The sequence below is a fragment of the Phragmites australis genome, chromosome 23 (assembly GCF_958298935.1).
Source record: "Phragmites australis chromosome 23, lpPhrAust1.1, whole genome shotgun sequence".
NCBI classification, from domain to species: Eukaryota; Viridiplantae; Streptophyta; class Magnoliopsida; order Poales; family Poaceae; genus Phragmites; species Phragmites australis.
The window spans coordinates 2,551,664-2,574,768 of NC_084943.1; the positions used below are offsets into that span (position 1 = coordinate 2,551,664).

Here is a 23,105-nt window from a genome sequence, read left to right on the forward strand (position 1 = left end):
GGCCTGTCACCCAACCCAACCCGCGTGACCGTTACCGGCCTCTATTGTACTCGTTAGATCATGAACCAGGTTCACGTTTTAGTTTTCTGGCACGAAAGGATTTTTATTCTTTTCAGTATTTTAACAGTTTTACTTTACAGTTTCTATTATGAATGGATTCTCAAAGTTATTCTCTTCAGGACGTGATTTTCTCTCATTTCACTTCGCGATTTCCCTCGAAGGGAAGCTATTCGAGATGAGAGAAAATAAAGGGAATGGAAATGAAAAAGGGAATCAGGAAGGGAACGAAATGAAGGAAATATAGTTAGAGATGGTCTTAGCTAAGAGGTTGTATTGTAATCTTGTGTTAAGATTTTTAAGAAACAATTCTATTTCTTTTTATCGGTGTCAATATCATTAGGAGTATAGCGAGAGAGCTGAGTAAACTTGGTGAGGTACTCTCTCACTGACATGAGATCTTGCTTCATATTAAGGAACTCATTCCTTTTCAGCTTCACTTCACCTGTAAGGACATGATGTGCACATAAGCTGTTCCAAAACTCTGCCCATGTGATCTCTTGGGGATCCTCGTAGTCGGTAGTGTATGATGTCCACCATTCTTGAGCTAGCCCATTAAGCTAATGGGAAGTGAAAAGAACTCTTTTTCTCGGTGCACTGAGCTATCTGCAGTTTGCTTTAAATGGTCTTCAACCAGTCATCAGCCTCCATATGCTCAACTGCCTATGAGAAGGTGGATGGCTGAGTACTCAAGAAAGTCATGAGCCTGAACTACAGCGGTACTTGCTGGCCTTGAGGTTGCTGGTTGATAGCCTGCACCAGGCCTTAGAGAATAGTCATCACTTGATTAGCATACATTAGAGGGGGTGGGGTGGAAGATTGCACTAGTTGGCATTGTTGTCGTTGACATTGTCGATGTTGTTGTTCCCACGCCTGATGTTCACTATCTGTTGGTAGCCAAGGGACGAGCGGGGAACAAAAGAGAAAAGCAAGGGCGAATAAACAAGACAAGAACAGAAAATAACAAATATAGCACGAAAGAAAGAAATGGACTCCTAACTATTATTATATTATTAACTGATGTAACGTAGAGGGGAAACCCCACATCACACCAATACTTATGCAAAGGTCCAACTCATAACAAGGCTCACACTACAAACACAAGCATCAACCACAGATTGGAACAAACGACACATGTGACTAAACGATTTATTTAGCTAAGAACATCCTCGTAGCTCAAATCTACTCCTCGCCTAGTGTGCCTGAAGGACATGCTGCATCTGCCAGATGAAGCTTCTTGCGTGGCGGGGAACGGGGTGGTGCAGCCACGGGTGTATCGGGAGCCTCCTCGGGAAATTGGTCAAGGTCCTCCAGCAGTATCTGCAGCTCGCGAATGCTCCACTCCTGCTTTGCGTGAAACTGATGCAAATCCTCCAACTCGTCGAGGGCTTTGTCGAACTCAGCATATAGGACAACAGTGAGGCGGACCTGCTCTCTCAGACGAAGATCTGGCTTGTTGTTAACGAGCGCGAAGTTGACTTCCAGACTGTTGAACAAGCATTGTGGGAACTTGCCGAACTGAGTGAGGCAGAGGGCCTGTCTATTCTCTCTGTAGAGAACAGCCAGAGCCTGGCGGGCGGTGTCCTCAATCCCAGCCTCGAAGGTAGCTCTGAGGGTGATGGCGGTGTCAACTCGGCGAACTCAGCGAAGACCATCATCGGTGGGCTTCTCAAACATGGCCACCTCCACTAACCAGGAGTAACCACAACCTCCAAGCGGAACTCTGACTCCCTTGTAGAGTGGAGCGTCATGGTAGCCCAGACCTTAAAGCAGGTACCACAACGTACCGGTGAAGTAGCCGGTGAGCTGTCTGTCGGAGTAGAACTCGACAAGGAGTTGGTGCTCCTAGACAACACCAACAGGGATCTCCTGATCATGAACTAGTACACGCTTGCGCGGGCGATCTTCGTACGGGCCATCTAAAATTTTGAAGAAGATAGAAAATTAGTAACAGTTTTATAAAGAGCATTAGACAGAGAGAGAGAGAAAAAACTGACGGGAAAACAATTTTACAAAAGTAGTTTGTACAAACATAAGTCCTTAACTCGTCCTTTTTATCTAGGCTACGTTCTACGGTCAACACAGCTCTGATACCACTTCTGTAACACCCAGTTTTAATGAAACAAAATTGGACACAACACATGTATGCTAGGATCAAGTTTTCATATATGCGTTACACCATCAGCGTATCATTATAGTGTCGCAAATACAATAACGATATTAACTTATTATAAGAGGACTAAATGATCTAAAAGAAAACACAGCGGAACAAGAGAGCTTCAATGCCAGCGGGTCTTCCATCTTCCACTGGCATCAACCAGAGGCACACTAGCTTAGAACAGGAGCTCCGGGTCGAAGTCATCTTCATCGAAGGAACCAGCTTCATTGACGGCTTCTGAACAGCAGAGGGATTCAAGAAAGGGGACAACAGGTGTGAGTACAAAATGTAATCTGCAAGTTTAGAAGAGCATGATATGGGGATTTAGTCAAAAAATAGTTAGACACTAGTTTACTGCACTAAGCAACTATGACCTATGACTTCAACAACAATCATCATATTTACTAAGTGTGAAGACACATCCATAACAAAAGGGATAACTCATCAGATTCCATCAGACTACCAAGACTCACTAGGTAATTCCGTTACTCGGCTACCCGACTATCCATACCAAAATCCTGATCCCAGCTAATCAAGAAGAAGTCTAAGCCCGCTCTTGACCGTGAGCACGACTGATTGATCAGATTGAAACTCTGCAGAGTTTGTACAACTTTCCCTATGAGTCGTGATTCCCGTGTTGCTTCACACATTCGAGGTGATTCGTAGGCACCCAGTGAGGTTTCATCGCTGCAGAAGCCCCCTCTTGTGCCACTCAACCGTCCATTGGTGCCCACAGAACCAGAGAGGTGGCTAATTAGTTGGCTAGGTCATACCTATATAAGCCTTATGGTTGTGCAATTAAACTTGGTTACATGTTCAAAAACCAGTCTTTAGGATCCTACACAGGAACAACCACAAACCTGATGTGCAGCACCACCTCAAACCAACCATCCAGTTAGGATCCCTATACCATATTGCTACAAGATTACCATACCCGATTCTTGTTGCATAAACATTAGTCAAGATTAACATTTACACTACTATGACAGAACTAGCATATCTACCCTTCATTAGCCATGACTCATCAAGGAATAATCATACAAAACCTAATAAATCCTAACATGAGACTCCAATTTTGACAAGCATGCAATAAAGGATAAATAACTATATAAATATACTAGAATAGGAGCAAGATGTTCAAGTACACTTGCCTTCAGCTGAGAGTTGCTCGACGTCTTCGAAAGCTTGATCTTGCAGACTCACAAACTGCTCACCTCCTAATTGACACACCAGAAAAGCATATAGGGAAACTACTAAGAATAGTACACCAAATAGTACTAAAATTTGGTAGAAACCCTATAAAAAAATATTCTACACATCGCTACGAACATTTGAGTGTGAAAATCGTCCTAATCGGAGCTACGAACAAAAAGTTATGAGCTTTTGAACTTCTAGGGGCTTTTCAGTAAATTTTACTTGTTTTCGGGAATAAACTGATTTGTTTTTATACTGAAAATATTATTTATGACACCATAAATCAAAACAGGATAATTTTCCAATTGAAAAATGCGTGGAAAAGGTTCATGGGCTCATGGACCACGGCCTCGAGATCGGTCCATGGGTCTACGATGGACCGATTATGAGACGGTGAAGGGGTACGCGATCTCAGCCATTGGATCTCGATCAGACTGCCGGCGGTGGAGGGAGCTTGGACCAGCGGTGCGGACACGGGCAACACCCAGCCGACGGCGGCGGATTGCTGGTGCATCGCCGAAGTGCACAAAATTGCGCATTTGGCCGCAGATCGCGAGGAGACAAGGCGCAAAATGAAGATGAGGGTAAATGGATCATCACCGTGGGCTTCTCATCAGCGGAGAAGGGTAGAGGGAGGTCAGCAACGGAGAGAGGTAGACGGTGGGGCTCGGTCGTGGCATGGGCGGCGCTCCGTGGGTTGGGCGACGCCGAGGTGCGGGAGGGAGCTTCTCCGGTGACCCTGCGAAACCGTAGAGGGGAGGAAAGGGTTAGAGACGGCTCGACAACGGAGAATTGTGGTGGCGGTGGAGCTTTCACTGACCACGAAGAAGACGATGACTTTAAGGGAAAGGAGGGGAAACATGTTGAATTGGTGCGGAAGTTCGCCACAGAGACAAAGGCTGGATTATAAGTGCGAGAGGGGAAGTGCATCGGCCGAGATTCGAAGAGATTGGCCGATAGCCTGAAAGAAGTTGAATGCGGCGGTTTCCGCATTTGAGAGGGGTAATGGCGGGGGAAACGGCCGAGGCAAAGTGATTAAGGGACGGGGATCGCAGCCACGACCTTTAATTGACGTGGAACGATGCGAGGAGGCTCGGATTTGAATGAGTGGTGTGAGATTTGGGGGCGGAGTGAGCTCAGGTGGGAGGAGGAAGAAGAGGAGCTAGCGGGCGGGCGCACAGCTCGACGGCTCGGCTCCAGCTGAGCCCACATGGCAGCGAGAGAGGGCGGGGAAGGGGCGGCTCGGGTGCTACGGGCAGGCTGGCTCGGGCGGTCCAACGCGGGAGGAGGGGAGGCGGCCCACACGGCAAGGCAAGGGAGGGAAGAGGTTGGGCGGGGGGGGGGGATCGGCCCGAGGAGCTTTTAACAATTTTGAAATCCCTTTTCTTTTTATGATTATTAACCAAATTCAAAAGAGGTTTTAAACGAGCGCCTTCTAGCGAATTTTTGCAAATATTTTTCACGCATAAAAACCTATTGCAACTACGATGACATGAATGCATCAAACAAAAATATATCCTATGGTAGATTTAAATTTAAAAATTAATTTCTTCTATTCAAACAAAATTTGAAACCCCTATTTAAATTTTAGCAAAATTTTAAACTATTGCAAAAATTAAAAATTTATGGTGTTACACACCACACCAAATAACCAAATATAAACTGATTGAGAAAACTAAAAGGTAGCAAAGAAGCTACGCAACTCACACTTGTCAAATACACAAATATACAATATAAGAGGTATATATGATTTTTTTGTTTCCAAATAAGATTTTCGTGAAAAAATATTTATTGATCTGGGCCACGCAAAAAAGAAGGTGAACTGAAGAATAAAATATTTTTGCTGCAAGATCATCAAATGGAATTGTATTCCTATAACTTTCAGTGAAACAATCCAGAAGAAAAAAGAGAGAATTCGGGTTAAAAATAAAAAAGGGAGAAGAATTCAAAAAGAGATTTTTCAACAAAGATGTAACTTTTCCCCCAAATTTGAAACATGAGAGCTGCTCAGAGAGACATGATCTGAATTTTTTTTTAAAAAAAAAAACTGATACAACAATAGGTGTGCATCTCAATTTTCAAGCAAATAGTAGCAGGATGAATTATAAATAAGATTTAAGCTATGCATTGACAGATCGTAAACTAAATTCACCATACCAAAAACTACTACAGTTTGTCGGCTTCAGATGCGCCTACATTGCTTAGTTGATCCTTGGGCTTCTCTAATGTGTTATACTCACCATCTGCTAGTGTAGTATCTATAGCACTCTACAACAATCAAATAGCCCAAACAATAACCATGTCACTCTTCCACTACAAGATTAACCGATTAACTAAACTGTTCAATAGCAAATAGCTCCTTAGTCCTCACCTTGAACTTGGTATTTGGCAGCCCAGCTATCCCAAGCAGCAGCGACGAGCTCACTGTGGCCGCTGTCGGTGCGAACCTGCAATTGCTCACAACAACACAATGTATCAACCTCAGTAGAAAAATTTAACGAGACAAGAACAACCAACCAAGCAACGATTACTTCTCAAAATCATCGAACACGACGGTGTTCAGCACGATCTCGCTGAAGCTGGTCACTGCGTCAAGCTCGGTGACAACCTCTGCACCTAGACAAAGCGAATCAAGAATCAAGGACACATATCACAAGAAGCCTAGAAGGAAGAGGAAACCAAGACGACTAGTACCGCCAACTGGGGAAGTGGGGACATTGCCTGCGACGGCCCGTGCCGCCAGACCCAACCTCCGGAGGCTAAAAGTCGCAGTCTTAGCCTACCTCGGCGATGAAATCCACCTGCCTACTTGAGCCCGAGTGAGCGCGCATGCGTGCATTGGCGGTGGTCGGTGAGGCAAGCAGATTGGGGGCAAGGTGGCGCACGTGCAAAGGAGAGAAGGTGATAGCTTGTTGTGCCAGAACCGAGGAAGAGGGAGGCATGGATGCGTGTTCCGATGACGTTGACGACGGGAGGCGGCGGGGATCCGGTGCGACCGAGTCATGCGCGATGCGGGGAGGGAGCGGATCTGGCAGGATCCGCTTGGATCGAGGCTCGTTGCAATGCACGAGCACGCATGATCACGAGCACGAGCGACGACAACCTTTTCGTTGTCCTCTACATTTGCTCACCAAACATCTCGCCCTCGCCTTTCCGTTGTCCTATTTTGGCTCTGGCTTAGGTGATCTTCTCCCGTTTGGCCGTCTCATCTGCCCAAACCCAAATCAAGAATCGATTGGGAATCGCAAAGAAAAATAGGACAACAGAAAGGTGAGGGTGAGATGTATGCATGGGCGTCGTCATGGACGGAGGAGGACATGCGGAACCTCGCCGGTGCGGCGACCTTGGCGCATGCCGCCAGCGACCAGAGGCCGGATCTCGCCACTGTCGAAGCCATGGGTGGTGGTGGTGCCGTTGGTTTTTTGGGAACAGGTGAAGAATGGTTGGGTCGTTCTGGTGAGCGTGGATGACCTGGCTGGTGGCCAACGATGGCAGTTGGAGACACGAAAGTGGGAGTGGCTCGGTCATGGACGGCGACTGTCATCGGAGATGCGGTGATGGCGTGGATAGTGGCACAGGGGAGGAGAAGGCGGCAACGTTGGTGGGCCTGGTGGGTTGGAGGCAGGTATGAGGTGGCGAGAAGGTGTGTGGCTCGAGAGAAGACATGGCTATTGCACAGGGGGCCCACCTGGCGGCATGGCTCCTATGTGAGAAAGGGGATGGGGGTGGGGAGGGACTCATGAGTCGCGTGACTCTTTTGGTACTTTTTAAGTAGTAGAGAAGATATTTTATGAGTAAGAAAAAGAAATCATGCATGGATCCCTTAGACTACCCCCAACCATATTTCCTTCATTTCGTTCCCTTCTCGATTCACTTCCCCGTTCTCATTCCCTTTATTTCCTCTCATCTCCAACAGTTTCCTTTCGAAGGGAATCACGAAGGGAAAGGAGAGAGAATCCCGTCCTGAAGGGAATAACCCTGGAAATCCTATCGTGAAGGAAACCGTGAAGGGAAACCATTGGAGCGCTGAAGGGAACGAAAATCCCTTCACGACGAAAATCTCCCCCGTGAAAGGAAGCTGTTGGGTTCGATCTGAGGCAGAAAATGGCCAATAGAAAAGTAAGAATTGAGATACAAGATTGTTGTTGGCTTCACTTCATCCCAAAGCTTCCTAGAACTAGAAAGCAACCACTCCATCTTGTGTTTGTTAGCCTGTTAATCACTCGTGACATGGGTCCCGGCATATTATCCTTGGCCCACCTATCTGTCTCTGAGGCAGGCAACATAAATAAATAGACCTATTTTGGCAGCAAGTGGATAAGGGGGGCTAAAACCTTGGGTGCGTCTTCCACACCCTCCGTAGAAAAATATAGGGCGTATTTTCTCAGAGTTTTTGTAGAAATTTATAGGGCGCATACATTTCCCAAAGCACTTTTTTGGGTCATTTTCCTTTAGTACCCTTGTTTCTCATCGTATTACTCAAATATTTAATACGGAGTACATGTCAATCCCAATACATGCATCCTGCATGCATGCACGTTCATCTATATAAACCATGTTGTACAACCCACTAAACATTGGATCATCTTGCCTGTTGTCCCTGCCAAGCATTGAGATGCAAAAGCGCAATCGAGCTTTCTTGTTTTCTTCAGTTAAGGAGAACTTTATGTCATTTGTTTGCCGTACTATTTCACCAGACTTGAGACGATTACACAATGTAGTAGGGTCGACATGCAAAGCACGAGCTAAATCACGTAGAGTTGTGCGGTCCTGAAGCGGCACATCACGGATTCGCTGAGGGTCAATCTGAATCCTTTTACGGCCACAATTGCCGGTCTTCTTGTTAGCTACTCCATGAATTCCGCCTCCGTGTTTCCCTGACGTCCATATACGCTGAACAACTCTCAATGGAACGCCCGAATCTGCAGCTACGGATTTTGCCACTCCATTTTTCAGTTTACCTGGAGAGGTCCTCTCTAAAAGCATGGAGTAGATGGACCTACGCATATCATCATTTAGAAAGTTCCTTCTCCCGTTGTTTGAGGACTGCGTTTCACCATTCACAGCTTCATCTATTGAAAACGGAAAAACCATTTCATTTTCTAAAAAAAAAACGATATGCTCCTCAGCAGCTTAGTGCATTCAGAAAAAAAGAACGAAGTTGATTAAAACAGGATGCAGAAAATATAGAGATAAAAATGAAGAGTAGCTAAGCTTTGTAGTATACCTGTATAAATTGGCAATGGTTCATTGAGATCTGGAATAACTGGCTCCATGGCTCTGATGTTTACAGACAAATACTGTAATGCGGACTCAGCTCCTACTCATGCCTCATGGCCAATACTTAAAGGCCTAATCTTGGCGGTAAATTTCAATTTTTCGTTTGATATTGTATTAGGCGCGTACGTACTTCTGAGGTTTCATGAAATTTTGCATCTCATCCACTTGCACGAGGCAACAAAGAGTCTCCCACAATTAATATATGCATGCATGCAGTTGGATTAGTATCGGTAATGCATTAATACGTGCATGCAAGTACTAGAGTACAAAGAACCATAAATATGGATATTTTGGTAAACTAACTGAGTTCCTTGGTTTAGGAGCCTTAGAAAAATGCGCCCTATATTTTTCTACGGAGGGAGTAATGCGAAAGCCCACAGGAAGCGGTAGCAGAAGCAGGATTTTTTTTATATTCTTAAATAAAAAATATGTAAATATATGTGTTTGTTTTAAAAAATTACATATTTAAATTATTGTTGTCCGTGGGAAGAGAGACAGATTTAAAATAAAAAATGTTAAATTTTAATATTTTTAAATTTTAAAACACTATCAAAATAGTTATAAAAAATTAAAAAATTCGTGATGTATAGAATACTATCATCTAGCTTAAAAAAAATTCAAAGAAATATGACTTATACGATGAGAAAAAAAAGACAAAATTCAGGTTCAACTAGCGATAGAGTCTAAACCTACAATTTTTCAAAACGAATATATATCTTTGCAAATTTTTATTTAAAAATATAAAAAATCGCAGAAACAGGAAGGGCCAGGAGGAAACCAAGAGGAGCACAGAAACGGATGGCTGGGCCGGCTATAAAAACGACACCGAACTACCCCCTCCCTGATCCCATCCATCACCTTGCTATCCCCGTTTCATTTCCGCAATTCAGTATCGAGCGATCGAAAGGGAGGAGCTAGCCCGATCGACCCGATTGCTTCTTCTTGCTATCAGATCAGGGCAATATGGAATCGAAGATGGAGAGGATGAGCTCGTCGGTGCAGTCTTGGGTGGCGGAGCACAAGCTCGCGACCATCGGTGAGTAACCAAGCAACCGAACTAGGCCAGTGCTAGCAAACAAATCAATCGCCATGTCGATCGATCCATCCATCTTCTTGTTTCGTTTGCTCAGTCTGTCTCCTTCCTATAATTTGTTTCTCTTTTCTCCTTCCGTTCGTTGTGATGTGCAAAATCAAGCTGCCAGATCCAAGATTTCGGTCGCTTTGGCAATAATCTTGGCTTCGCTGCCTGTTCTGATACTACGGCGTGTGCAGGAGCTCTGTGGGCGACGGCGGTGGGCGCGTCGGTGGCGTACAGCCGGAGGAGGGGGCCGCAGCGGACGACGAGCCTGCGGCTGACCCACGCCCGGGCGCTCACGCTCGCCGTGCTCGGAGGAGCCGCCCTGGCGCAGCACTACTACAGAAAGAGCAGCAGCGAGAGGAGAGATGATTTGGACTACGACTTCTACTCGCAGCTGCCGGCGGCCACCGACGCCGACGGCAAGGAGAACGAGCGATGGAGCTGGTAGTGACTTGCCTTGCGTTGCGTGGGAGGAGAAGAAAAAGTCAACAATAATTGGGGGTGCATGACGTGGCGGATTTATCCTGATCCATCCAGCTAAGACGGGCCCATGGTTTCGTTACTTTATATAATCCGGGCGGCCGGCCGGCCGGTAGCCTTGGAGGAGGCGCCCATGGTTTTTCTGGTTTCCGGAGCCGGAGAAGACAAGCAGTAGATATTTCTCAACAAAATGAAGCAAGAAACTGCCTTCTTCTCTTGTACTACTTAGTACTATTAATCTGTTGATGATGATGAAAATGATGTGATAGCCTGTGCTCTGATCGATTTTAATTTTGTTTCTAAGTTTTTTCGTTTCTCGGTGAAAAGATTGAAATTCGCGAAATTTCATCTTCTGCTATGTAAGTCCTACTTGTCAGTTCAAGAAAATTTCGCTATTCAAAATTTTGAAAATTCGCTAAATTTTGATGAAATTTTAATCCGTGTGACTGCCTGTCTGGAATTACTGCCATTAACAAAATCGTCATCAAAGTTCTCCTGAATTTGTTCGGCTTTAGCTGAGGCACACGACTAGGATCTTTAGATCATCTCCAGCAGTTAGCTTAAATTTTCATCCTCAAAAATACTATTACAACATCCTCTATCATTATTATAGTATCCCTTATTTTTTCATCTCCAACAGCTACCCTATTTCCTACCTTCTACTCCTCTTTTTCTCTCTCCAGACCCGCTGTCAGCCTCTGTAAACAGTATTGCTACAACACTGCTACAGTACCCACTCTCTCTCTCTAAAAATACGGCCCACCCTCTCTCCACAACACTGTACCATCACTGTTTGGCACTGTAGCACTGGATACAGCACTGCTCGAGTTGGCCTTACTTCCTTTCCATCTGTTTTGGTCATCGGTAGTGTTGGATAAAATCGCAAGAGCCCGGCTTCAGCTAAGTTACCCAGAAGCTTTTTTGGTCCTCGTAAAAGTCCTTGTTCGAGTTGTACATGATGGCTAGGGCCATGCAAGTGGCCCATAAGCCCAGGGTGATTTTTTTTTTTCAATTTGGCTCTTTTTTAAACTTTTTTTTTCAATTAGACCCTTGACTAAACTTTGTCTAAAAATGAACCCCAAGGTCGGCGTGCAACTACAGAATGCCGAGGTATGTGGGTCAGCGTGCAACGATACCACGCCGAGGTGCTGCCACGTAGGACGTGTGTGTCCTTTGTAGGGATTATGTGACTGAGGGTCGACGTTGGATCCTTTAACGCTGACTCGACTTCGGTGTCAGATCCTTCAACCTCGAGGTCATGCAATTTGGTGATGGCCAATTTGGCAACCCAAAGGGCGGGGCAAGGGACTCGGATCTCGGCATCCTATTAAACCACGTTGAGGTTGCACGCCTCAGCGTCCTTTCACACCACGCCGAGATCTCGGCGTCTTATACGAACACGCCGACCTGAGGAACATCGGCGCCAGGAGGTATGACACCGACATTACAACCAAAACTCAAAATTAGTAAAACATCACAACATAGCACATATAACACATCACTACCAGAACTAAAACACTTCACCAACACAACACATAGTTCATCAGCAACACATAATTAAGCATGGATCCATACAACAGTTCGTACGAAGCCACCCATTGCAACATCCATCCAAAATAATACATCAGGTTTTCCTTTCACACTCAACAATGTTCACTTGCGAGGACCCTTGCCCTTCACCTTTGCCCTCTTCAGAGCACTGGTGCCCGAGGTTAATGCATCCGGTGGATGAGTGTTTCGTCGACTGTAAACGGTGTTCTCAATGTTCACATTGCGGTCTTGAACACCTCGGCGACGAGGCAGCGATTGCTAGCTTGGACCTAGTGCATCCCTAAGTTGTGACAGACCCAACTCGTCGCGGTGATCATCCTCATCCTACACAATAACTGATTACAATCTTTTGAAGTACTTGTGGTTCGAAACATGACGAAAACATGAAAATAACGAACAGATATCGTAGTTATCGTCGTTCTAATACCTCATTGTCGTTATCGTCGAAGGTGGGTGTGTGGGAATCACTACCATGCCCTGTAGTGGCTCGTGATGAAGAACTTGCTCTCGTAGTGGCTTGTCACAATGAACCTACATCTATTGCCCTTGCAGAGTGTCGGGGAACACTCCCTGAAGCAGCAGTAGGGGGGTTAACATCCAGGAGGGCCTAAGAATGACTACCCAGATGAGCAGCAAGTTTATGTAGCTAGTGCAAGGCATGTTGTAGCAACAGAAGATGCGAACTTAGTAATTAGTAACATATATGCCACTACAGGGTGCATAGAGAACTATTTCATGAAACTCACATCAATGTGTTCTCGAAATGTTAAGGACTCATTGGGATGTACAACTGGAACGCTAAGTGTGTTTTTGTGCTCGTGCACCATCCGCATGATCTCCCTACCTTGAATTGAAGGCATATACATACGTAATGCAATCCCTCAGACCTATACTACTACATCAACACGTAATGCACTTTGCACTTACCACTTGATCAAGTAGTGGGTCTATCTCAACATGTCTTCCTTCTCGAATCCCCTTATCATACGTGTTGTCCTCCTCCCCAGATGACTGTATGTAGGCATAATCCTCCTGTGTCCACGTTGGACGCAAGTGCATTCTAGAGTACGAATGGAGCCAATGCATGTAATCCATAAAGTTGTGGTCATCATGCTCCTCATCACTCTGCACAATGTTTCGTTCCATGTGCCTGCACTCATCAATGTAAGTCCTATGATGGTGCTCAAAGTCATCAAATTTTTTTCTGTCATCTTCTATCGAACCTACAATTCAAAAGCTCGTGTTAGTGTCAATTTGTAATTTCAAAAAACTGATCCAACACATATATAGACTCACTAGTGGAGAAAGATTCTAGGGCAATACGTTGTCGCTTCCCAAATTGCCACATGACCCTATGCGGGAGATGCCACTCAACGGCAAAGAAGAAAATTAGTGGGCACCTCATCATCCATATCTCCTCGTCCTGATGGCACAAAGTGCTCAGCTACAAGTGCAACACCTCCTCCCTCTTGTACGGTGTCCAATTGACCTGCCAAAAAAAGACAAATAGTTTAGTACAAGAATGAAAATGACTAAGCCAAATATGCAGAATTTATGGTTGCATCGCTTACATGCTGAGACTGCAGAGTGTCTAGCTCATTGGTGTACATCATGTAAGCGACATGTGTCATTGAGTATGGTGCTGATGGCTGATCCTAAATGTAAGCAACTATGGGACCGAGTTCGGGGTCACCATGAGTCTCCCAAACTCGACGTGGCCTCCCAATAGGCAACCTCTCCCACATCCAAATTGTTAGTAGAAAGCTGCAACCAGACTAGGTGGAGTGTGCACCGAACTGACTGCAAGCCTCACAAAGCTGTCGGTAAAGAAAAGCTAGAACTACTGACCCCTAACTATATCGGCCAGCGTCGTCCCAGTCCTAGATGCACGATAGGTACATCCAAAAACTGTATCCCCAGTGCCATCCGGGAAAAGGACACTGCCGAACATGTGGAGCACCCACGCCCTCATGTAGAGCTACACTATCACTTCATCGACATTAGGAGGGCACTCCTAAAATGTCTTTCGAAGCCACTTCAGTCGGACTTCGCTAGAGTGTAGCTTCTTACCCTCCTCTAGCTCTGGCATAGCTCTGCCCAAGAACGCCTCCACATGACCCTTCCACCCCGCGAAAATGCACGGCCTATCACCGGATCACCTCTAATAGGCAACCCCAGTATCATGACCATGTTCTCAAGTGTCATTGTCATCTCACCACAGGGGAGGTGAAATGTATGCGTCTCCGGCCTCCGCTGATCAATGAGTGCAGTCAATGTGTCAGGGTTGAATGGAGGCATGTGGCTCTCCACGAGTCGTGACACGGTAGCAATCTTGGCTCGACAAAGTAAGGGTGTGTACCGCTTGTCATACTTCATGAAGGTCGTACTATCATGCGTCATCGGCCTCAGGACGGGGAGGAACTACAAAACAAAGGGATGCAACATTGTCAATTACATGCAAATATACTTTTAAAAAGCACAATTATACCACTTAACAAACTTGTCCCTCCTCGATCCTCCGTGCTTGGTGAGCCTTCTCGTACTCCTCCTCTAGAAGAGGATAGGCCGCCATCCTAAAATGCGAAACATTAAACTGTTATATACATATACATATACTAGAAATGTAAAAAAAATGGCAAGGAACTTATATATGTAAAAACAAAACTTATAAATTCCTAACTTAAATATGTTGCTAATGGCACACATTCTTTTTCAATTTATCGTAGTTTCTACTGTTGTGACCAAACCGATGGCACTTGGAACATCGATTCCTCTCGGTGTCCTCAACAAAGTGAGTTCCTACCCTACTCCTCTCGATCTCCCAGGTTGTAACTGATCCATGTACATTTGGTACCTTTTCCTCCTCCTTGGGCCCTTTGCCTTCCATAGCATTATTTTATCAGCGACCTATGTTTGCCCCTGTTACTGTGGCCATTGATCCTCATCGAAAAATGGCTCAAACCTAGGTGCCCAAGTATTGATGAGTGATTGTAGTGTGAACTCTCACCCTAGACTCCACATCAACTCCACGTGATCATTGCATTCAACATAACAGGAAGACGCTCGTACGCTTCAGCCTAATCTCCATAGATAAGCTTCAAAGCCCGTTGCTTTGTCCTCCATGCTTTGCCGTACTTTACATAATACCCGAAAAGCACATAAATCGTCTTTATTAGGCCTGACACTGACATGGTGGGCATATGCTTGATCATTGAGCACAGACATCTCGCTATGAACTTAGAGTTCAACTGAAGATGCTTTTGTTCTGGCTCTGCTGTCCCGCACTGTGAGGTTGGACCACACTTGTTATCCTCCACAATCCCATCTTCATCCTCCGACAACGAACTTTCCAATCGCAATCCCTTTGGAAATGAACTGTGTAATGTCTCTTCTCATACAAGTGAACCACTACGAATGGCTGGTGGTGCAAGATGGAATACTCCTTTATGAGGAAATGTCCAAACAATATTTCAATTAATCATCAGGGTGATTATTTGCTTAATTACGACCATGATAATTAACTGGAATACTATCCCAGTAGTCTCGGCATGTGTTTTGTGCCCAAGATCAAAGCACATATCTTTCCAACATATAACATAACAACGAAGTTTAAAAAAGAGCAAGTAATTAAATTATATTATAAGTTCTTCAGCATTCTAATATTTACAACAATTTACATAAAAGATTAGATCAACTACACAACGGAAACAAAACTATAGACAATAAAAGAAGAGTGGAGCCACATGCCCTTAGGCTCCACTCCAAAAGCTTCACCACTCGAGAGTAGTTGCCTACTCGGGCCCGCCACCAACATCGACGGGCGTGAAGTAGTAAAAAACGAGCTCCTCCTCACTAGAAGAACTTGAAAAAGCAGCGTGAGTATGAAGGTACTTACAAGACTTAATCCATATAGGGCACATATAAATAAGCCGACTCCAAGGATTATGCATTGAGCTATTAGCAAGAAAAGGTCACATGGTTAAGTAGAGTATATGCGACCACATCCTAGACACATATGTGTGAGCATCTAAACTTAATCGACAACCTCTCCAAACCTGTAACAACTTGAACATAACTGTAAATAGAATCAACTCCCAACATACCATATACAAACCACCACACACATTCGTGACTCTACGACTGTTGCAAATGGACAGAAGCATGCTCATAACCGAGAGCACGTCATTTTAAAATATTTTTATACCTTGCAGGGGGTACAGTTTTACCTGCACAACTTGAGCACCATATGGCTTGCATGACCACACAGGTCCATACAAGGAGTACTCATGTCAACCTTTTCCAATAAGACCTAACCGTTTGATCATGCGTCGATAGGTGCGAGGGTCATCTAGAACTACTCCCGGAGCAAACTGGATACTCCAACCGGCCTCTCATGCCTGACACCATCGTCTCACATGCCAAAAAGCCACAACTACAATGGTAATTGACTTATCGTTCTCATATGCGACATTTAGTAAACACGGAAAGTGCTAAAGCCAACTGCAATAACGATCCGTGCTTAAACAATGCAAGCGGTCTACAACATTCGGGTTCCTCTCCCGACCTACCTTGGGGAACTCCACATCGAGGCAGGAGAAACACCCTTAACACCGCCCACATCTTGCCTCATCCTCACTATTCAACCAACTCAACATCATCGTTGTATTTTGTGAACACTAATTAAGCCCTAAGCTCGCGAGCAATAATCAAATCATTGCTCATCTTCTACTGGTAACCTATGTATTGCTAAGCATATTAAATCAATCTTGTAACTTAGACAACAACATTGTTAACCAGGTTACAAGGATATGGATAATCAACAACTCAATGTAGAGATAATGCATCAACATAGATTCAACCTATAGACGGCTGACATCGACTCATTGTACATGCAAACTTACATAAAGCATAACTTGCCAATTTAGACTCCACAATTCAATCAAAGGGTGTAATATGCTTAGATGTTTACCTTGCTGCTCTGGTATATTCCTGACGCTACCGGCATAGAACTCACATAACTTGTGTGGTTCAGCGTTGCCTTCGCTCGCTTGGATTGTCGGTGCAAACGCTCTCTAAACGGAATAAGAATGCATTGCATAGATAATAAATGATGGAAAAGTGTGCATATGATGCATACTTGAATAATACTAGAGCGTCGTGTTTCGAAAATATTTGCAAAAGATCGCTAAGTGATTTTCGATGTTTGAAACCCCGGACAAGCTAATCTAAGTGCACATAGCCTTTCCTGGCTAGCTATCAGACCAACGTAAAGGTGGTGGTTAGACCGCCGATTTGCAGAGAGTTTCAGCCTCTGGCAGCCAGACCACAGGCATGCTGACGCTCAGACCAATCATAGTGGCGGTCTAACCCCTGTATAGGGTTTTCAACTCGGATTCTCCGGCCCTAACTAGCGGTCAGACCTGCCCTATCGGTAATCAGACCGCCAGACCTTGCCATCAGCGCTTTTGTGGGGTCACCGGCAAGGACTCTGGCGAAACCTTCGACGACGAAGGGTACCAAAATGCTCTATGGGACTAGTTGAGTGTTTCTAAAGTGATTTGGACAATATTCGCTGAGCTAAATTCAAAATACCATATGGATTGGATCTAGGCTAGGTTGAACTTGGGTCTAAACGACATGAAGGTCGAATTGAGCTCAGAAACAACGGGAAAATGGTAGCGGATGCCTCACCTTAGTGTATGCTAGCTTCCTAGCAGATCAATCCACTCCAGAGAAGCTCCGATTTGGAGATCGGGCTCTAAGTTGGCGTGCGGGCTTAAGGTTGGATGAGCGTGACTCCGACGAGGGAGAAGAGGAGATGAGCTCAGGGAAGTCTTCTAGAAGCTTGGAGAGGTTCCCACCATCGATCTCCGGTCGTCATGGACGTCGAGGTGGAGCTCTCCTTCTCTCTCTAATGTGGAGTGGGGAAGAGAGTGAGGGTGTGTGTGTGTGTGTGTGTGTGTGTGTGTGTGTGTGTGTGTGTGTGTGTGTGTGAGAGAGAGAGAGAGAGAGAGAGAGAGAGAGCAAGAGAGAGTGATCGATTCACTTAAGTCGAGCCTCTGTGCTCTGGCGGTCGGACCGCCAATGCTCTCGATTAGACTACGGTAAGTCCACGTGGCTGCACATTTGCGGTCAGAGAGCAGTGAGGCCTGGTCAGACCGCGAGTGAGGTTTTTTGCTGAAATCTTTCTAAATCTCCCCTCTTTGCATACCTCACTAACTCCAAGGCACTTAGGGTCTTTCTAACAAGCTCTAAACTATGTCCACATATTTTTGGAATATGTTTAACTCACTTCGATAGAAAAATGCATATAACACATATGATGATGATTGAGAATGCTTAATTACATGATTAATTTTTCAGGATGTGACATCCTTCAGCTAGTTTTTCATGGAATCCATGTTGTCAAATACCAACCCAAAATTGATGACACTATCATATCCAACTCTGGGTATTCTTCTATCGACTGCACCACCATCAGCAACTGCTCGATGCTCCTGGCTAATGTCCCTAAAGTCTGGGACAAGGGAATCATGACCGGGGAACACCTTCTTTAAGGCTTATATCTCTTCAGCCGACAACTGGTCCACCAAAAAATCATCATCAGATTATGTTGCTCTCTCGTCCTCATAACTATGATAGTTACCAAATACTTCTACATCCACCCGGTTTGATGCCCTAGAAAAGTCATCGGGGAAAAATTGGGGCATCGACGCACAAGGGACCACCTGAGGCACTGGCTCCGACACAAGCCGCTCTGTTGTCCCTTCGTTGGGAAGGATTACATCGGAAACCAACGCCTCAGTGCACACCTCGAGTTCCATGGTACCTTAAGTAGGTTGTGTTGAAACAAATTCATGTATAGGTGAATAGTTGAGGTCCAAAGATATGCCCATATAGAATGGTTCCCTCACTTCCTTCCGCACCACCAAGTCCAGAGAACGAACTTGTGAGGCCATCACTATATGTTTGTAAGTATCCCAGTCACTTTGACAACTGATTTGGGCCATCCTTTTTATGCGTTGTCCCTTACATGAACCTACATCAATACGCCCTTCCAAAATAACATATGCGTCTTCTTCCATCCAACCCAACTTCTTAATTCGATCAACTAAAACAGACCAACATGGGGATTCTCCAAAAAGCAAAACCTCCTCTACAATATTCTCAAGTAATAAACTATCATCTTCGGTCCTCAACACATTGCCTACATGGTACAACTTGACAAACTTATCCATCTACATACATACAACATGTCAACAAGTCTATTAGTTTAATCTAACAGTTACGTTAACTATATACAACAATATAATGAAACATTTTACTCCTACTATCATATATTAACCGATTAAACATCAACTATATAAAATGAAGTCCAAATTTTTCCTTAGCCCCCTATCGAACAACCCTATCAAAAATTACCCCCCTAAATCACATGATCTAGCCCCCTCAAACCATGCACCTCCAAGCTAGGGTTCCACCAAAAATAGGCCCTTGCAATCAAATTCAATTGGATACATTGAGAGAGAGGGAGTGACATTACCTCGGCGGACCAATCCCTCGCAAAAATCTAGCTCCAATCACTTGGATTTGGAGGGCTAGTGTTTAGGGAGGGAGAGGAAATGGAGAAGTCCCTTTCAGACCTCTTGGGCGCAGCAGGAGGAAGGAGGGGAAACAGTAGCACGTGGTGGCGATCCGAATAGGCCCAGACCTCAGCAATAAAGGATCTAACGCCAACCCTCGGCCACATAATCCCCGTAGGGGACACACGCGTCCGATGTGGTAGCACCTCGGCATGGTATCATTGCATGCCGACCCACGCACCTAGGTGTTCTGTAGTTACACGCTGACCTCGGGGTCCATTTTTGGACAAAGTTTTGTCAGGAGTCTAATTGCATAAAAGTTTGAAAAAGGGCCAAATTAAAAAAAACACAAGCCCAGGAGGTAGCCCAGTAAGGCCTGCTCTAATACAGGATAAAGGCACTGAATTAGTTTATGTAATCATTTCACTTTTTTAGAAATACCGGTACAACTCGAAGATATACGAACACACTCATATCATCACACGCACGCACTCACACTGTGTCTGCTAAAAACCAGAGATGCAGAGCTTAAAGATTGACAAATACATCACAAGTATCTCACTGTCGATAGGAACATCGTCTACCATTGAAAAAATCACCTTGATGAGACACACAATAAACAAACCTAGGATTTGATCACTAATGGATAGGAGAACCATCTCCACCGACTACCTAAGTCTAAGCTTGATTCTCCTGTAGTCGTTTCACTTTACCCTGACCCTGTTGAACTAATGTCTGAATAACTTGTCTCCACTAGACCAAATTTCAAATCATACATACTACTCAATTATTACGGCCATAGTAGGTCAAAGGGAGGCATCCGTGTGACATCAGATATGTCCATTATTTTGGCCCAGCGATAGCATCAATAACCAGAGACTCACAATTTTTTTTCCAAAAGTACAACATAAGTGATACTGATATTATTAAAAGACGACATCAGATACTCACAATTCTCTCTAGAAAAACAAAAAAGAAAACACATAAAGAGCCCTCGGCTTTCAGAAGCAAATTCTCTCATAAGACTCTATTCATACTATCTATTTCGTAATTTAATAGCCGAGTTTAATGGAAAAAAATTAGATACGTATCATCCTACAAAGAGGATCTTTCGGAAGCAAAGAGAGCCCTCGGCTTTCAGTTGTAGCTAATTGCCACGGACGTACGACTATAATATTACATGGTAACCGACCAAACAAATCCTCGTCATTGGATGGACGGATGGACGGACAGACGGACGGATCTCCAGCCAAACTTTGTCCTCCTCCACTGTACCAAACGGAATAAATATATGCCTCTTGCCTGCATTCTTCTACATACTCTTCGTTTTCCCTTTTGTGGGACAGTGATTACGTCGCCGTGCATGCTTCAAAATGTGCTTTTTAAATAATGTTTTCGATTTATTTTCTGTCATGTAAAAGGGTCTTATTCATATAATCATTTTATTTTTCTTTATCCCTCCATATATACCATCACGGATGGATCTAACTTGTGTCCACATGCAGGGGCGGATCCATTGCTAGGGCGAGCATGGGCAGCCGCCCGAGCTCCCCGTCGGCAGGAACCCCTTCCTCCCTATGGATTTCGGTGATTCACCGAGCTGAGAGCTGAGGAAGAACCGAAGAAGCACCAGTCCATCGCCGAGCTGAGGAAGAATTGAAGAAGACCCATTTCATCATTTGGGCAGTTGAGCTGAGGAAGTAGTCATCTCCACGATCCACCCTGTTCTGTTGAGCACCTTCAAGATGCTTTTCTAAGAGTTTTGCCAGTTTCAACTCTTCTCTTGCTTCTGCCATCTTCCCTTCTCTCTTAAAAGCATCTGCTTTTCGTTTATGAAGTAAAATCTCATCTTGGAGAGTATCATCTCCATGTTCCTTCTGAGCTTCTTTATGATCAAGTACATCAGAAGATGAATGTGATACTTTTTCAGTTCCCAAGGTACCAGTAAAAGTTAGCTGCGACAAGAACAGGGCGTTCCATCACTACTTCCTTTCGCTGCATGACCTTGTTTAGAAACGATTGTCTCTGTCTGCGATTTGCTGGGAGAACTACTTAGTGTACCCAACGATACACCAGATTCATCTGCATGCACTGGCAACAAAACATCCCTCTTCATTGTATTGATTATTGATGATGGGAGTACACCAGCACTAACACCAGGGACATGCTGAACATCAAGTTTATTTTCCCTAATCTGATGTCCAGCAGTACTAATGACTTGTTGGCTAGCAACAAAGTTACTCGATTCTTCAATTTCTACCAGTTGCTGCTCTAAGACCTTCACCTTCTCTAGTTCCTCCTCAGCTTCCTTCTTTTTCCCTTCCCATCTAAATGCAAGATCTTTCCTTATTATACTAAGCAATTCCTTCTGAATTTGACCCTTAGTTTTCGATGACTTCTGGGCAGCTACATGTGAAGTTGACGGATTTCAAAAATCAAAAGGCTAGTGTGTATAAGGTGATAACTCATAGCAAGGAATCATAAGCCAAATATGAAATCCATTTGACTGCATCTTTAGATTATGCAAGATATCTCCTAATGCAAGGTCATACATTCCGTAGACATGATGAATCTTCTTCTTCATCGAACAAGGGTAATTTTCTTGAGATGATTGATTGGTCAAAAAAAAAAAGAAACGAGGAAGTGAGGATTGCATTTAAGGAGTTATGTCCTAAAAATGTTCGTATGCTTGCACCATTAGTTCAAAAGGACCTTGCAAAGAGTTGTGCATAGGAGATAACCAAAGACATAAAGAAAGAGATTGGTGATGATTTTTTCTCTATTCTTATCGATGAATCTCACGATATATCAATCAAGGAGTAGATGGCCTTGATTGTGAGGTTAGTGCTCTTATTTATGTGTTGAATTGTGATATTATGAGGTATGTGATGTTGTAGTAATTGTTTGTGGTGTTGTACAGGTTCGTGAATAAGGAAGAAAATGTTATGGAAAGATTTTTGGGTCTTAAACATGTCACAGAAACAACATCAGATGCATTGAAAGGAGCTTTGTTTGAGTTGCTTTCTACACACGGTTTGGACATTGCTAGAGTTCGAGGGCAGGGCTTTCTACACACAGTTTGGACTTGTTCGTTTCGCTTAATTATTATCTTAATTAAGATATTTTTCTTTAATCTCGTCTTCAAGTTCGCCCTACCTGTTTTGCCCGGCTGGATCCGCCACTGTCCACATGGTGCATAGGACACCGGTTAAAATTTTATTTTTCAATGATCCATTATACGTAAACCTAATTATTTTTGTTTTGGTTCCACTACTGCATTCCGTATGATATATTCCTGTGATTTCTTATCACCGTTCAAAGAGGGCCCTGATGTTGGGTGAGTGGGAGGCTAGTGGTTAACTTGTCATGGCATCATAGCTTAAACCGTGCGACCCTCCAGGTCTCCAATATCTTTAAAAAAAAACATCTTTTAGTTCCCAAAAAAGTCTTTTTTAGGTTGGGAAGTCCCTATCAACCTTCTGTTTCATGATTCGTTCATTCATTATATAATCATGAAATCATCATTTTATCTAAATCTGATGTCTACTTAATTATATCTTAAAAGGAAAAGACTGTACTGACCTTCCAACTTCATTTATATGAAGCCCATTTTTCATGAAACATTTGCATAAGTTTATCGCAAAATATTTACATTCGCTTTGTAGCTTTTCCTCCTTTTTCTTCAGAGAAATACCCAGATTCTTGAGCTGCAATGAACCACTAA

The 23,105-nt window shown here is 44.2% G+C and overlaps 1 protein-coding gene across 1 annotated transcript; it reads left to right on the forward strand.

Annotated features, from left to right (window-relative positions):
- Nucleotides 1–9,508: 9,508 nt before the first annotated feature.
- On the forward strand, nt 9,509–10,508 carry LOC133905720 (uncharacterized). Its single transcript, XM_062347481.1, has 2 exons — nt 9,509–9,725; nt 9,962–10,508. Exons 1-2 carry the CDS (start codon nt 9,653–9,655, stop codon nt 10,213–10,215), a joined length of 327 nt encoding a protein of 108 aa, XP_062203465.1. The 5' UTR covers nt 9,509–9,652; the 3' UTR covers nt 10,216–10,508.
- The last annotated feature ends 12,597 nt before the right edge of the window (nt 10,509–23,105 follow it).